The sequence below is a fragment of the Pteronotus mesoamericanus genome, unplaced genomic scaffold, assembly GCF_021234165.1.
Source record: "Pteronotus mesoamericanus isolate MK-2021 breed Mesoamerican mustached bat unplaced genomic scaffold, CSHL_Meso_final contig_32, whole genome shotgun sequence".
Taxonomy (NCBI): domain Eukaryota; kingdom Metazoa; phylum Chordata; class Mammalia; order Chiroptera; family Mormoopidae; genus Pteronotus; species Pteronotus mesoamericanus.
Genome location: NW_026555134.1, coordinates 5333786 through 5351621, shown reverse-complemented (window position 1 = coordinate 5351621; position 17836 = coordinate 5333786). Strand labels below are relative to the sequence as shown.

Here is a 17836-nt window from a genome sequence, read left to right as displayed (position 1 = left end):
AATCCCTAAATGTCAGTTATCAAGTCTCATTGTTCATATGACTCTAACAAGGAAAAAAAAAAAGAAGAAGAAGAAGGGAAAAAAGAGAAAAAAAAAACACTTTTTCATTTTTTCTCATTAAAGCCTTTCATTTCCTGTAGGCCTGATGGATAAGAAATGATTCAAGCTCAGGATCACTATCTTTTTTTATTTTCCTTTATCAGTGTCTTGACACATCATCCAAAATGAAAAAACAGGCGGAGTCACACAGATTCTTGGTTCATTTTTCACCTTGGGATTATACCTGAATTTCAATTTCCCATTAAGAGTCCGTTTGTTTGATCCCTGGAAATTGAAATGTAGGCATAAGTCTTAGATGAAAAATTAGTCATGCTGCTTTCACTCTAAGCTGGTAGCGCTGGATGAGAGCTGAAAGGAAATTTGAAGGGAAAGTTGACAGTTAATTTAACAGACTCATTCTCTTTGGGTCACCCTGGGACTCCTTGTTGGTCAAGGAACTTGTAAATCAACCTGATTCTGAATTTGACTGAAGAAAGTCACTGAAACCTTAATACTAAAATAACCTGCAGCAGTAATATAAGAGATACTTCAGACACAGTAATGATAGTCTCCTCTGTAAAAAGACATCTATGGGGAAGTACCACTTAGAAAAAGATTAAAGTTCATTATAAGGCTTCCCCAGGTGAAAATGGGTGCTCACAAAGCCCTTGGTGAAGCTTAACTTGACATAGTGCTGGGGGGGTCTCTCTGTCTTCTAATTAGCTAAAATAAGACAAAGGTGACCCCCGGTCTCGCTGGGACCATGCCGTCTAAAAGTGTAACCCTTTCCACATGTCAGCATTCCACGTTCCCCTTACGCTGTTTTATTTCTTTCCATCACATTTATCACCTTCTAGCATACAATATAATCTAGCTATTTATTATGTATATTGATTTCTTTGTTCCGTTCCTGAAGACATGGATTTTTGTGATTGTTATTGACTGCTCTATTCCCAAAACCTAGAAAACTGACTGGCACATAATCTCTATTTAATAAATAGTTGTTGAATTTGAATGAATGAATAGACAAATGAACAAATGAAAAGTCATGGAGACATGGCGAGCAGAGCTTTCAAAGGATTCTGTGGTTTCCACACCCTGGCTTATCGGTGTCATCAAAATAATGGTACTGAAATAACCAAGCCTCAGGAATTCTATGCAGTATGATTTCCTAAAAGATATCTAAAGATATTTTATTCCACATGCCAGAGCAGGTCTTCCAAATAACCAGAAAACAGATGGTCAAACTTAAAAGTTCTGCCTGTCAGACAGTATTAGTTTGTTATAATAGATCTTGATTAAATACACATTCTTGGGAAGAAAATAACTTTGCATGTAGCTGTACCAGGCGAGCAAAGTATGCAAATGCCAGTTCCCTGTGCCAGCTGTTAATCTCTCATGATAATAAGATCTACATGGAAAAGAAAGGAGCTGGAACTGAGAAAGATGTCACCTTTCTGCTACATGAGAAGCATGATAGCAAACAGGAAAGACCACAGAGTTCAGAGTGGGGTCACTGAGCAGCAATTGCATCCTGATTCTTGCTCTCAAATAAGTGACCTCTGACAAGTTATGTAACTTCTCTGAGGTCAGTTTCCTCCTATATGTAAAATGGGAATGATAGTAATAGCCACTTAACAGGGTTGCAAAGGAGGATTAGGAATTGCATGAGCTCAAATCCCTTAATAGTTGCTCAAGAATTTCATAGTAGCAAGAATAGGAGCAGTAGTGTCAGGCCATCTAACATATTTTTGGATATGGTAAGAGAAGATGAAAATGTATAGCTTTGATAAACAGAGTCTATTTTTTAAAAAAATTGTAGCAAGATAGGACTTGGCAAAATCTCTGTAAACCTGCGAGCAAAGAATTCTGTATATGAACTGTCAGCCTGTGGGGACAATAGCCATTATAAGATTAGATACTAAAACAGCCATCAAGTTAAATATTTACATTTTGGAATCTCCAGAAAGCAGGCTGATGTTTTCTCAGCAGGCTCTAGCTGTATGCTTGAAGGAACACAAGTTACTGTTTATATTCCACACATGTTGGACGCACTATAGAATGACAGATTGGGGACAGGTCAGAGCAGAAATGCAACAGAAGTAAAGCTAAATGGACTTCTGTAAGTCTCTCTGGGACATAACTTTCTTAAAAGAAAAAAACAACAATCTAATTGTGCCTAATCCCTGTCCCCTCACAATAAACTCAGCATTCAGACGAACTGCGTGCAAACCAGGCTGCTAGCAGCAGACATTAGAAGGGATCTGTAGGCTTCTCTTTGCTGAAAAAATGATAGATGGCCTAGGCAGGCATGTCATTGCCTATTTTGTGCTTTCATTTTTCAGACCAAATTGCACTAAACCACAAAACCATCGTGTGCCCCATGATCGATGTCATTGACCACAATCACTTTGGGTATGAGGCACAAGCTGGGGACGCCATGCGAGGCGCCTTCGACTGGGAAATGTACTACAAAAGAATCCCCATCCCTCCAGAGCTCCAGAGGGCAGATCCCAGCGACCCTTTTGAGTGAGTAGCAGCTGAGGGAGGGGCCAAGGGAGAGAGGGCAGGGAACTCATTCCAGGGTGTCAACTTGGGTCCCATGAGAAAAATTATCTCTACTAAAATGGGATAAAACAGGTGGCAACGATTGCAAAGCACTGGAGAAAGGTCAGACCTACACGCTATAGAAGAATGGCAGGCTGCGCTAAGTGCATGGATCGCCCCTTCTCGACCCGTGCGAAGCGCGAGTGTGCAGCTGTGAGCGTCAGGGAAACGCAGGGTTAACGGAAGCGCGGGAAGGAACGCAGAGCCTCTGTTTGATATTCTCTTAAATGTTTTCTTCGTAAGTTCAGTTCTCTCTATTCTTTTTACTTTTCCCTAGAGGATTATTTAAATGAAGTACTTTTCTTTTGGGGGGAAATGATATAAAATATGAAACAGTATTTAAGCCTATGTTCTCTCACCCTGGTGGGAACTGCCCCTTTATGAGGAAAGTTGTGCTCCTGAGTAGGTGTTTCCACAACGTATTTTGGGGAAATCAATCAAAATGATGTATCCAGAGTAAATCTTTCATAACTCTGCCACTAATGTAAGTCCTATATGGATAAGAATTTACAGTACTCTTAATTTCTATAAAACTAAATTCTTTTTTTTTTTTAGCGTGGACATGAAAATTTGTGCACATCAAGAGAAAGAAAAAATAGAGCTTAGTTTGACAAACTATTAGAATCATAAATGATAAATAATGAATTTTTTCCAAAAATTTCTGGACAATGCCAGAAATTGTCCAAGGCATACTATTATCTCATCTTTATTATTACACCTTTTGATCTCATTAAAATATCTATAATTTTGAAACTATTGACATATTATTTTTAGTGCAACAAAAATGTGACCAAGGCTTTGTACACTCTCTAAGAATCTATTTTAAGTACATTACAATCAGTAGTGTCTTTTCATTAATAATATGGGCTATAGAAGTTTTCAGTAGAGATGTTCCCAGGTACAAAACCATTTCTGCAACAATAACACTTTGAATTATAATGATCATTTGATAAACACCAGGAAAATATTTTCTCCAATTCTAGCCTCAAGAAAGATAAACTGTGAGGAAAGCAAAGGGGATTTCAGAAGACAGCCTGATAAAAAGGGATAGAAATCTTTTTTTATAAAAATAATATGAAGTATTCTCTTCAAGCCCTCAAAATGTCTCAGGTTAGGCCTCTTCATACCCTCAAATTGCTGGAGAGTTTTTGAGAAGAAATTGGAAAGCCCTTTGTTACTTTCCCACATGCTCTGGCCAAGATTTCAAGGACATTCGAAACTATTAGAAAAGTTCCTTAGTGATCTAAGGGGAGGAGTTTCTATTAAACATTTTAAATCAGCCCAGCGGAGAGATACTCTTCAGACTTCGCGGCAAAGGGGCTGATGGGACGATTGAAAGCCAGGCTGGGGGAGGAGACAGAAGGGCCTCCAATACAGTGGGACTGTTATGAGGTGGCGGATAGACTAGCCACAGCCTACTTGTTACTTTCTGAGGTTGCTATGCATTAAGGGCTAGAATTCATCCAGGATGGCTTTTCAAATACTGCAGCAGGACTGGGTTACAATGTCCTAAGTGGAGCTCCTGCCTTCTGCAGAAATGGGTTCAAAGCACTATCGAGGAGATCTCAGATGGTGAACCCTTTAAAAGTCCTCTCAGTCCCTGCACTGACCGTTGGAATTTTTGTCAGGGAGACCCTGGTTGTGGCTATCACAATACCAGGCGCCTCACTTAACCCCAGAGGCTGGCAGAATTGGTACTTTTCAGAATTAAATTACTTCTTGTTCCTGTCACCTACTTAGGTGGTTGCTGTCCTCTCCAAAATTGCATTTGTCTTTGAATCCTACTGCCTTTCCATTTTAAGTCCCTTTGATTCCTACAAATGTGGACACTTTAGCCTTTTATAATAAATGTAGCTTCCAGGCGGTGTCCACTTTGATGTTCAAAACCACTTTTGCCTTCCTGATAATAAAATAATGGTTACCCAAACACCTCTGAGCAAAATATAAGCAATTCTATTATCAGCAGTCACCTGCATGTGCTCATAAACAGACATGCTTTAGGCTAAAACTTGCTTCTCTAGATGTAAAGCTTTAAGATACACAGAAGGAATGCAGTCTATCTATTTATCCCTCACAGCATTTAATGTTTCAAGTGCTGATTTAAGGAGTATATGGTTTTCTATGGGAGGAGGGGAAGAGGAGGCTAAAAAGATAGGAAGAAAGGAATCCACGAGTAGTATATAAATGTACTGTAAACCCTGGGACTTTTCATGCAATATATGTGCAAACATTACCTTTCTGTAGCAAGCTGGTCAAATGTCCTAAGTGACAAGGCCTGAATTCTCTCATCTAGTCTGCCATTATTTGAGGTTTTTCAGTGACTATAACTATTGACTACAGTAGTGTTTTTCAACCTGCAAAACCTGTGATATTAGTGGGGCATGAACAGTATTTATTTATCAAGTTGAAAGTTTCAAAGTATTATACTACTATGTAAGTATAAGTATTATTTCTCAATATCTGATTTCATTTTACAATGTATATATGATCCTGGGTCATGATATAAGCTGTAGTTCTCATTGTAGCTCATTTAACAGAGCTCAAAATCTACTGAATTCCTAACTGGGAACCAAAACCTTCATCACCCTGACTAGGAAGAAAAAGGAAAGCTCATAGATAACTTTCAACAGAAGAAAAGAATTACTTCTATTTGCAAAGGGCTGTAGCTTTCAGACAAACTGCTCCTAGAAAATGAGAGAAAATTCAGTATTCATAGTTCGTTATTATATGGCAGACACAATTCTGATTGGATTGGGTACATTTGATAAATGTTGCCTTTAAAAAAACCCAAATATTCTCCTTTTCTGGTGGCTTATTTTACAATGTAATGCTTTTAGTAAAGGCTTGTTATTCATGGTTTTTAGAAAGTTTCCTTATTCCTAGTTTACCTTTCATGTGGGGCACTTAGGAATGTAAGCCTTTTTTGTGTGACAAAACATATTATGCCCTTTTAGTTGTGATGACAAAGGGGAAGATGTTCATTTGCATCATGACCACTAAATTCTCTAACATTATGTCAGTATCTATACATTTAGAAAGGGCCAAAAGAAACTACTTTAGCCAACTTCTCTTTAATGTAAGCAAGCACCAGACAACATCTAAGAGATAACCAGAATCTTCTTAAATTCATCAGGGATGTAATGTTTGCTACCTCAGAAGATAGTCCATACCATTAGAATAATGGACAGAGAAACCTTTTCTCTCAAATCAAGAAAAATTTGTCTCCTCAACCTCAAATTTTCCTACTTGAGACAAGGGAATGACTAATTCCTCTTTGATGATAAAGCTGTTAAGAATATGAAAACAGCTTCTATGCCTACCCTCCCAAGAGCAGGGGGGAAAAACACCGCCGTTTTTCAAGCTAAGTATCTCTAGTTCTAACCCCAGGTCCCGCAGAATCCTGTGAAAGAGCATGAGCTTTGATGAATTATTCGATATACGTAAATTCTCTTGGCTACCGCAATCTCATCCATGTTTGCCTAACTTGTTCACGAGGATATTGTGAAATAGCCCATCTGATATATCCAGTACTCAGGCCTCAATACATGAGTCTGTCAACCATAAAAATTAAGTTAATTTCTAGGGAATTTGTACTTGTTCCTAGAGATCATGCTTCCTTTCGCCAGGTACAATCAATTCAGCAGTCCATTCAATTTTGCAGGTTCACTGAATTTTTCAGAATTCACCCCTATCCTGTCTTTGAATGTAGAGAAATTACTTTTACTTTGTCAATTTTCCTCAGACAGACCATCACAATTCCTCAAGATTTCTAAAACTTAGAGTTTTGATCATCATGGATAGAATTTGTGCACACAGTTATTAGTGAGGACTGACATTCTCTATTTTCATCTTCCATATAGCACCAACCAATTTCCAAGATTTTAAAAATAAGTATATCTACACTTGGGGGTGCAGACCTCATAGGTTACAAATGTTCACTTATTCTCCCAGAAGCCCCTGCATCCATGACACATCAGTTTGAAATCAGTGACTCCTCCTTTAGGCCAGCTACCTAGCTCAGAAAATATCCTAGGACAGTGATAGCAATATCTATGACCTGTTGTAAGACACTAAAGGTTGGGCACTTCAAAAACCAAAGATCCCCTGAGGGTCTAAGGACCAAATGTAGAATCCTTGTGGGCTGATTCTGCAATCCAGAAGTGTGAAGCACAGCCCACACTAAAATGGATAAAATTCAACCTCTCTGTTACAGAGAACTGTGTCACTGTTACAGGGAAGTAGAATGTCTTCTAAATATTTACTGACAATGCGTCCCCTTGTTCTCTCAAGGACCAGAGAGAAGATAGAGTCCTGGGAACTTACTCTTTTTTCTGTACAGGAGTATGGCCGACCATGGGAAAGTCGGTGCCTCTTGGGTAACAAATACAATGTTATGCTAAATTTAAAGTTAGAATAGAATTGAATCAGAAAAAAAAAATGTGCAAATAATCCTAAGTTTATCAAGCGAGAAGAAACTTTGAAAACAATTCAAATCTTTTCTACAGAGCCTAAGTGACTCATCCATTGCCACAATTAGTAAATTTAATAGCTCCTACTAGAATCTGGGGTTGTTGTCTCATCATTCTGTGTTGCTTTCTTTCTTCCACACCATGGTTGTGGGGAGAAAAGTAAGAGTTGTTAAATGTCTGCTGCTAAGAGGCAGTCATAGGGCTAGGAAATTTGCTTATATTACTAACTCATTTAATATTTGTCTCAAGTCTATGAAGTCAGTAATGCTGTAAATTCTGATGGGGGTTGAACTGTACCTTCACTTACTCAGAATTTCAAAGTTAAGATAATCTCTTACTCAAACTTTTTCTACATGGATTTTGACCTATTATTGGTCATTCTGAATTTCGTCAAAATCGGTAAGGCATGAAAGTGACTCCCCATGGAAGTAAAGCCTGGTCTAACTATGAATTTAAGGTAGGATGCAAAGAAAAGCGTTGCTTTAAAGGTCTCATTTTCACTTCTCGGTTGAAAGGAGCATTGCTCATCTTCCCTTTTTTTCTGTCCAGCTCTATTGGGCCACCTCTAAAGCTTGGAGTATGAGTTTGGAGGTGAGACAACTTTGTTTATACTCTACCTCTCAAACCACATCATTTTTTTTTTTAATTTATTTACTTTTTAAATACATTTGTCTCTGCCTCCCCCTCACCTCTTTCCCTTGTCCCCTCCCTCCTTCTCTCCCTCAGCTCTTCCCCTTTGGTTTTGTCCATGAGTCCTTGCTATTTGTTCCTTGACTTTCCCCTTCCCTTCCCTTTCCCTGCCCCCCCCGCCTTCTCTCTTGTCTCTGTTGATTTCTTTTCCTTTCAGTGTTGCTGGTCATTTTTCATGCAAATTTTGCTGTGATCTTCAGGCAGTTGTTCCCAAACTTTTCCTTCTTTTCCTCAAAAAGTCAAATCGATGCATACAAGTTACCATAGTATGAGCAGCCTCAATCTCCAACCAGATCATTTTCTACAATTAGGGTTTGGAAAGTACACTCTGAAATTTTTGAGGTCATTATGTTAGAAAATATATTCATTAATTTAGTCCAGTGATGAGTTCCAGAAGAATGAAATTGGACTTTAGCTCTCCAAAATCTCAATGATCAATCGCACCTAAACTTCACATTATTCCAGAAGTCTCTCAATTAATGTAACCAAATAACCTATTTCATTAATCCTATTTGTCTAGTGCTTAACATTATGGAAAGCACTTCACTGGACTATCTGTTTGAATCCTTGTAATAATCTTTTGACATAGGTATAGTAGCTATTGTTATTTTTCCAACTTTGCAAATAAGGTAAATGTGAAAATCAAAGAAATTAACTAAAGAGGCAAAACCAGGACTCCAATGAACATCTTCATTCACTCATTCTGATATCAAATCTTAGATTTAATCAATAATCTCATTAGATTCAAATCAATGCCTTCTTTCATGCATTCAAACTTTAAATCCTAGAGTTAATCAATACTTTTCCTCTCCTTTTGAAGAGAAGCTTAGGCACCCATTAAGTGCAGTAGTTTTATCAATTAATATTTCATTAGTGAGCCTGCAATCAGAGCTGGAAAGGAAATAGATTGCCTCATTCTCCATACTGTTGTTTGTATTGGTAGACCAAACTAGAGCTGATAAGTTGAAATGTCAGCTTTTAGTTTCTTCCTAATGAAGGGAAATGTCAACAATGCCAGCTTCTAGTCTGTTAACAACAAGATCTAATTCAATATTTGACAACTGCAAAAGGACAAAATGTTTAGGGAAAAATCCTGTCAAATTTCTAAATGCTGTTCTAATCTATAGAGGGTGAGCATAACAGAAGTGGCTCAAGGGTCTTAAAAACTAATCAAAACATTGAATAAAACCAACCTCCCTCAAAAGCCCAAAACAAAACTCCACTGAAGATATCTTGTTGACTTTAACAATGCATCACAGGCAGAGATGTTCCCAAGCAAACTTGTTGGTTACCTATCCTCCCCTTGGAAGACCCCTCCCCACTGCTGGCTGGCCAGACTCTTTGGCTCTCTGGGGGAATTGCTTTCTCATCAACAATTTTCACCCAGAGGTTGTGAGAATATTTTTCCCTTGTCAGACTATACTACCCCAAAATGACTGTTCCTTTCCTCCCTCACCCACTGGTCATGATCTTTACCTCAGCAAGATGTTCTCTATTACGTTCTCCTTTTTTTTTTCTTTTTTTTTTTAGCATCCAGAGTAACATTAACAAAATTAAATGCTAAATTAACAGTCACTGCCATTATTCTGCTGGCGCTGTCCTGCTTGTCTTTCCTTTGCCTTGTTCTCTTGAGACCTCTGAGTGCCTGCGGTGGCTCTTGCTTTTAGGGGCCCTCTTTCTGATTTCTGACCATGTGTTTTGACTGTTGAACCTGTTGTTTCTGCTCCCACTGCCTTTAAGGATCACTCCATCCCACGAAACCTTGTAAGTTATGCTATTTCAAAAGGAAGTAAGACCTAGTCCTTCATCCTAAGATGGAATGTTATCCCTATCTGCCCATCTTTTAGGACCATGGTCCAGGTGGAGCCCTGGAACACCCTTACTTTTCTAACTGCCCCCATCCTTGTTTCTTTGGTAATACCTCCTCTTCAACTTTGGACTTCGGACTCTCATTCCTGCTCTAGCTTCACTGCCACCAGGGTTGTCAGCTCCTCCAGAGCCAGGCTAGGACTGAATTCTTCACCCCAAGCCCCTCTTGGGCAACACCCACCAGTCACCTCTGGACCTCCTGTGCCATTCGATAGTTACTGATAAACCTGCACCACTTCAGACTTAGCAAAGGCTTCCTGTGCATTAAAGACTTGTGAAGTTCACAGACCTGGAATGATGAATTTTTGTGTCCGTTTACCTGTTCTTTCAACCTTTACCTACTTTGCTGTGCTTCCCACAAAGATGCCCTGAGTCCATCTTTCTCTCACAAGTAGCATGACTGTTTGCTCTGTTCCTCCTCCCGCCTCAAGAGTCTATCTCTATCCCCTCTTGTCTGGACTGATGGCTGGGTTCTGTGCTCTGTAATACCATCACAGTGGGTCCAGATCTCCTCCTTCTGGCTCTGTGGTCTTCTTTCATTAAAGTTCTGCTGGTATTTCGCGACGGAGGAGACACCTATGATCCCATGTAAATGTCACCACCCCCCTTCCTAGGGCCCAAGGTTCAGCAGCATTTACTCTGCCCCTAATTACGTCACACTGGAGCACAGCAGAATGTACCAGAATTCTCTGCCATTCACCTTCCATCTTCCTTCCCAGCAGAGAAGACTATAAAGCCTGGGCCTGGCTGTATTCAGCTTTGTTTTCTTACCTGAGGCTCCGTGGCTACAATTCCTGCTCCAGCTCTGCTACCCTCTTCCCTGCTTGAGTCAACTCCTTTATTATTACCCTGTAGTCATTGCTCGCACTGATACTAGACTGGAAATTCCATAAGGTCAGGGAGGACTGGTTTATTCACTTTATCCAGCACCAAATCACTAGTACCTAGTACCTGCACATAGCAGGCATTCAATAAATATTTATTGAGTGGGTGAAATAAATATCAAGTTCAGGAGTGGAAACTGTTGAAGAAGCTGAGGTCTGTGTGAAGAAGAGGTAAGAGTCTTTCAGGGAAGGATAACCAGCCAAGAAAACTGCTATGGCACAGTATTGTGTTTACAAAGCACAGTATTTGTAGGGCTTCACCACAGACGAGTTTGAGTACAGTGGAGATTCTTGTGGGAGAGTGTTACATAAGAAAGAAAAAAGAATGTGCATTAGAACAAACTTCAGAAAGCCTTTATTCTGCATGTAGAAGGGAAATGATAAAGGAGTGTACTAGAAAAAACTATCTGGTAGCAAAAGGCCTTCCTGGAATCATTTATATTAAATGGACAATCAAAAACGTTTTTAAGACTGCAATTCAGAAGATAACACTATTTTTAACAAAAGAAGCTAGTCCTTAATTAAGTAATGGTATTGATCTTTTAGTCCTATTTCTAACAAACACCAAAATGTCATAAGAATCTAGGGATATCTGTTTCCAGACACTGACTGGAACCCAGTGGGATTAGTGGGCTGTGAAGCAGCTGTCAGAAAGGCCTTGTCGACTGTAGGGCTGTGATGGGCCGGTGGAGACTGTAATCTTAGAACCGGAGGGCAGATAAGCATAACAAGCTGGGAGAGCATATGCAGATCGGAAAGTCCAAGTCTGAAACCTAATCTTCCCATGGGGTGTTCCGATGCAGCCTTGAAATTTTGTATTAGGAGCAATGATAGCTCGAGCTTGTATCCAGGAACCAGTGGTCAGCGGTTTGATGGTACTGAGATGAGACTCGACCCAAGCAAAGAATCAGAGGACAGAGGGGTTTATAACTTGACCCGAAGGGCTGGACAGTGGGCAAATAGAAAGTCTCTAGTCCTGAATCTCTCTGCTACAGAGATGGGTATGATTATATTATCATCATTATTATATTGGTATTTTATGTTACTATGATAATTACAATGATGATATGTTATCATTATATATATGGAGGTAATATAGTCATGTACCACATAACAACATTTTGGTCAATGGTGGACCACACATACAATGGTCTCATAAAATTATAATGGAGCTGAAAAGTCCTCACTTAGTGACATAGCTGTCTAAACGTGTTACACATGTGTTTGTGGTAATTCTCGTATAAAAAAACTATTGCCAGTTGTACAAAAATGTAGGACATATGAGAGGGGACCAAAAAAACCCTGAACTTATATTCTGGAAAGCAGGCCCCTTGTAATACAGGCTTCCCCGGCTAGGTGGGTGTTCTAGGAACCTGTCTGCATCAGGGACCAGCTGGTGTTGTTGTGAGAGGCTGCATTCAGTGTCAGTTAATTTTTTTGAAGACTCTTTCAACACATTTTCCCGTTTCACGACGGGTGATTTACAAGCACACCTGCCCACGCTATGTTGAGTGTTCAGCAGTTTTTGACAAAAAACGATTTGACCCCCATGCCCGACACTCCCTATTCACCTGATCTTGCCCCAAGCAACTTTTCTTTTTGTTTCCCAGATGAAAAAAGTCCTCAAAGGGAAACATTTTGCCAATGTGGAAGAGATGAAACAAAAAACAGCAGAAGCACTAAAAGTCATCAAAATCAATGAGTCAAAATCTGTTTTGAACAGTGGAAAAAAAATGTCTCGATAGGTGTATTGCATTAAATGGAGTATACTTTGAAGGTGACTGAAGTTTAAACATGTAAGAATAAATAATACATAATTCTTTTATAAATAAATTCCAGGCTTTGGGGGATACCCTCCTTGTATAATTACATAATCCCTGATAATAAGCAACTATATTACTGATACATATATTTTTACTGTACTTTTTATATGTCTAGATATGTTTAGATTTATAAATACTTATCACTGTGTTACAGTTACCTACAGTATTCAGTACAGTAACCTGCTCTGGAGATTTGTAGCCTAGGAGCAACAGGTGGTACCATGTAGCCTAGCTGTGTAGTAGGCTACGCCATCTAGGTTTGTGTACATGCACTCTGTGGTATTTGCTCTGGGAAAAATTGCCTAAAACTCAGTTCTCAACACATATTCCTGTCATTAAGTGATGCATCACTGTATACATTTTGCTTGTAAATCTCTCTAAATTATTTTTCAAAGAAAGTGGGTAGCAATGACTAACGGAAGCGAGAAATCTTCTCAGGTGGGCGGTCTTCTTTCCAGGTCACATGTGGGAGTAGGTGTCTTTGTTCAGGTTGCTTTAACAAAATGCTATATAATGGGTGGTTTATAAACAACAGAAACTTCATTCTTACAGTTTTGGAGACTGGGAATTCCAAAGTCAAGGTGCTGGCAGATTTGGTGTCTGTTGGGAGCCTGCTTCCTGGTTCATGGACAGCTGTCTTCCTGCTGTGTCCTCCCCTGGCAGAAGGGGCACGGGAGCTCCCTTGAACCCTTTCCTTAAGGGCATGAACTCTAGTCATGCAGGGTCTGCAGTGCAGCCACATCCACAGAGGCACTGGCTTTAGCCCAGACCCTCATTCCCTTCTTCCAAGAAGTAATCTAACAATGGCTATAATGTCAAATGGCGGGAACAAGAAATTTTTTTTGATCTAACATTTCTTGGGCTAAATCATTTGGAGATACATAAAGGAGAAAAGAATAGCTATTTTTGTTTCTTGGAGTGTCAGTAAAAATTGGACAAAGTGAATTCTTGAAGGAGGGAGATTACATGGCCTAATTCACGGGGAAGGCAAAGGCCCGAGCCGTCTGTCAGAACGGACAGCCTCGTGCTGGCTGGGCCATGGAGACCCTGTGTCTTCAGGCTGCAGTGTCTAACCCCAAGGTGACCTCAAGGGCATCTTCCAGATCAAAGCATCTTCAGTTATGGAACTCCGTGGCAATGCCAAGATGTTGGTTGTCTCCCTGCTACGTGTTGGCTTGTTTTTCCATCAGTAGGAACTAGAAAGGAAGATGAAGGTAGTGAACTGGGCACTGATCTTGCCTGTGGAATCAGTGGAGCTGGAGCAAAGGGGCAGGAGATTCACAAGACCAGAAGGTTCCCCCTGAGGCATGGGGCTCAGAGGAAGACTTACCCAGGGATTCTAGAAGTGATGCACAGAGGAGAAACTGAGCAATGGAGGCCCAGTTAGCAATATAAATAAGAGGAAGGGTTACATGATAAGCCAGAAAAGAGGAAGCAGGTCAGCAGGGCAGGTAAGAGGGAAAAAAGAATGGAGGAGAAAGGCTGTGACTGGCAAGAGAAAATTGGGGTCTGCGTTGACATAGCAGGAATGTGGAGCCACCAGCCATTTCCCACCACCGGCCCTTCCCCACTCCACAAATTTAAAAGTTAGAGAAGAGAACTCACTTGCTAAGTACTTTTCCTTTGCTTAATGCAGCTTCAAGTATTAAAGTTTACCTTTTTGCAGTAATAGATAGCACCTCATAGACAATGACTTTAGAGTATACTACCAGTTTCAAATGTACAGTCTCAACACAAAAGCACAGAAATGGGACCTTCTTTATGACTCAGCTTCTGGAGTTCTGTTTCCGGGAGAACAGCAGGCCCGCTGCTTCTAACACAGGCAGGGTCCATGACAAGGGAGCAAATGTAGGCCCCGGTGGCGATGCCTAAACACTTAGAAGTTATTCATCAAACCAGCAAACTACTGAATTTTGTCCTCTCCTCCTACCTTGATAAACATACCTTCACATTCACCTGGAAAGCCCATGTCCAAGCTCCTTGAAGCTCTGCAGCTGGCTCTGGCAGGGTGCGGCAATGCGCCGGCCCATGGCCAAGCCCCCTCTATCCCCACTTACTCTGTCTGTACCTCAACAGCTCGTGCACATAGGCAGATGGACATCAAAACCCACATGCCCTAGTCTATCCACAAAAGAGCTATCCTTTGGCCACCCCTCAGCCCTGCCATATAAACTCCAAGCCACAGGAAGGGAGCCCCAGGAAAGGGAATCAGAGAATGCCGAAGGCCTTAGAAGCAGGCTCAGAATCATTGGCTGAGAGAATAATGCAAAGTCAAGTGCCTAGTTTACAAGAGGTGTGCAGTCACCAGTGAGCACATCCCTTCAGCCCCAAGGGCTGCCCATCCTGTGGGGAGAGGCACACCCACAGCGGATCAGAGCACAGGCCCTCTTTCCTGAGTCTGAGGTCACTGGACAACGGTGAACCCTCAGTCTCGCCATGTAAATTCCTTTTGATCTCAGACGCAGTCTCTTACAGGTAAATTCTCAGTCAATTTCAACTCCAAGTCAGTCCATTCAAAAATCAAATTCCATATCAGGATTATTCTCCTTTCCAAGTTGCTCAGCACAAGTTTTCTTCCAGTCTCCTCTCCAGGATGGCATATTAATACTAGGGAGAGCCAGGATAGGGGAGAAGGGTCTTCCAAAGTTGCATCTTTCTCAGCTAGCTTCTGCTGGATTCAGATTGAATGTAGCAGATCTTTAAAAAGAGGCTTTGTTCTCACTGGACCCTTTGCTATAGTGTCCGTAGTTGTCATGACTCTGCCTGGTCTCTTGGCATGGCCACGCTTCCTTGGATTCAACCCTATCTGAATTCTAAGCTCTTGCTAAGTACTGGTCCTGGAGACCCAGTTGCATGGTCTAACTGATCCCTAGCTTTGGTCTGTCCAGCTCCAAATCTCAGAGATGTGCCCCTTTTCACCCTACATCATGGTTAGCCCTGTCTGGTCCTCTAGATTTTAACTCTCAGCTATCTACCACTTGTCCTTTCCAAAAATGCAAGAGCATTTGACTCTCCTCCACACATGTGCAGGCTAATCTGGGAGGCCTCATTTCATGTCCCCAGGCTAACTAACCATACTATACCACCCATTCATTCTAATAAGCTGTCTTCTGTTGGTCAAAGTCTCTCTCCTGGCTTCTGGTTGCCTCCTGTGTACTTCCACTCATCCCTTGGGACCTCATTGCTACTCAGGCTCTGGTGTCTGTTGCCTGCTTTCTGACCCACAATAGAAATTGATGTTAAAATATTTATTAGACAGTAAGTACAGACACAGGGGCTAGATCCATAATAGGTAGATTTTTTTCTTTTACCTCCAGAATGAAAAAATACACTAAAGACATTCAAATGCATACTTATACACAAGTGAATTAGAATACCATAAATAATGACTTTTATTAATCACAGTTGAGCAATTTTCTATTCTTTGCCTTTTCAGATAATAATAAATAATAGACATGCCCTTTAAGTGATAGATTTCCAGCTCATGTGCTTCTCATCGTTCACTCTCAGTGTCCAAAAGTTCACCTAGACACACTCTGAACATTATTTCTTGGCTCCCCTAACGAATGATGGTTCTCAATCTCATGAATATTTTCTTCAGTTTTGCTTAAGAAATTCCCTAGAAGTTATGGATAACTAAACAAAATCTTAAAAACTAAATTTAAAAAATATAATTCTATATGCTGTGCTAAGTTTATAAAATAAATGGAAATTCTGGGCAGCTGAAATAATGCTCTGAAAGACACATGATCCAATAAATATACATTTATTTATATTATACTTAAATTATCTAGAACTTACACACATTTAAATAAATTCCACAGAAAGACCATTTTCTCAACTGAAGTCACATCTACAGCCCAAATAATTTCACCTTAACTAACATAATATAGCAAATCTAATATAGCAACAAAAGTTCATTAAGATTAATGCATATACTAAAATAGTTAAAGAGAATTTTTTTCCTTAGTTTTCTCTTTGTTTTATATTTTCAAGTGCCAGGTATAAGAGAATACTTACATAACCAGGGCTAAATTTTCCTACCTAAGGAAATATCTGAGAATGATTGGCAGTAAAGAGATGACTGATGGGTCAAATCTTTAGAAAGGCCCTATCTTTTTATTTTGGAATTACTGTAGAAATCTAATCTAGAATGAGACTCCTGTTGCTGTGATGCTCAGGTGAGCCTGAAATAGTCCAAACCGCCATTCGCTCACGCTATTGTTTGTGTTATACCGCCACCTGCTGGTAAGAGAGGTAAATCATTGTAAAAGAAAGTATTGACAAAAAGTGGAAATCTGTTTTTGCAGAGGTTTTGATTCTTAAAGGTATTGCACGCTGTATAAATCAAGACAAAAAGCTTCCAGGATGACTATCTAAAGTGTCCCAAATTAAAGAAGGACAAAATAAACCTTGATTTTAAAATCATCAAGCACCCACCTGTGGCATTCTTTAGAAGTGAGTTGATGCAGTGACAAACTCTGCTCCCCCTTACAGCAAATTCTCCTGAACGAACAAGGAGACAGAAAAAGATAGATCCCAAGATGCTCGAGGACACTTTTGGGAGGTACACGGAGGTAAATGGTAGAAGACAAAAGTGGAAATCAAAAGGCCTGGATTGATTTGCCATAGGAATAATGAGCATTTCCTGAGCAGAGCCAGAGGCTGCCGTTAACTCATTGTGATCTAGAACTCAGCAGGGTAAGAAATAACTGAAGGTTTATGTCTGCTCGCTCTGCTTGTCTGCTGGTGAAGACAGAGACACAAACACCCACAGTACGCTGTGGTGCGTCGTGCACTGGATACAAGCTGTAGGCTGGACTGGGGCACAGTAAGATGGAGGGCGTGAGATCTGGGCTGCACCTTGAAAGATCAGCACAAAAAGAGGAAGGTGGTGGGTGAGTCTCAGGGAAACAAAGGTGGACAAATGACTCCCAGGGGAGGGAAGCAGTGTAAAAGCCCTAAAGGGAAGGTGGCCGGGAATGGGAGCGGAGTGGCCCGCTCCGGCCAGTTGCAAAGGGCCAGCCAGAAGGGCCATCGCAGGTTGGCTCATGTTGCCTACGTACTTAATTTGTCATCTTAGAAAATTATTTTGCTTCTCTGGACCTTGGGCTCCTTCCCAATAAAACACAGGAGCATTTACCTTGATGGTTGCTGATAAAGCCCTAAGTGCATATCTAAGCACTAAAATAGTCTAAATGACTTTAGAGGTTGTCTTTCAAGAAGGTGTTTACTTCTGAGGGAGAATATGTGTATCAGAGGAGGGGTTACTGTGGCCCACCTCCCAAACTGTAGGGCCACCAACTGCATCCCCAAGCGTCAAAAAATTACTAATCATAATTACTAGAATGGCTTCTGTCATTTATTGAACCTCCTCTATCTGCCAGTTACTGTCGTAGATGTTTTACTTTTATTGACTTTAATTCTCAAAACAGTCTTCTAACTAATCATTATT

General features: G+C 40.4%; 1 protein-coding gene across 1 annotated transcript in view; it reads left to right on the top strand.

Moving 5' to 3' along the window:
- The window catches only part of GALNTL6 (polypeptide N-acetylgalactosaminyltransferase like 6), an 861777-nt gene that overhangs the window by 703281 nt on the left and 140660 nt on the right, over nt 1–17836 (top strand). Inside the window, exon 6 of the mRNA XM_054576052.1 lies at nt 2385–2568. Within this exon, the coding sequence (XP_054432027.1) occupies nt 2385–2568 (184 nt within the window). The remainder of the gene's footprint in view (nt 1–2384; nt 2569–17836) is intronic.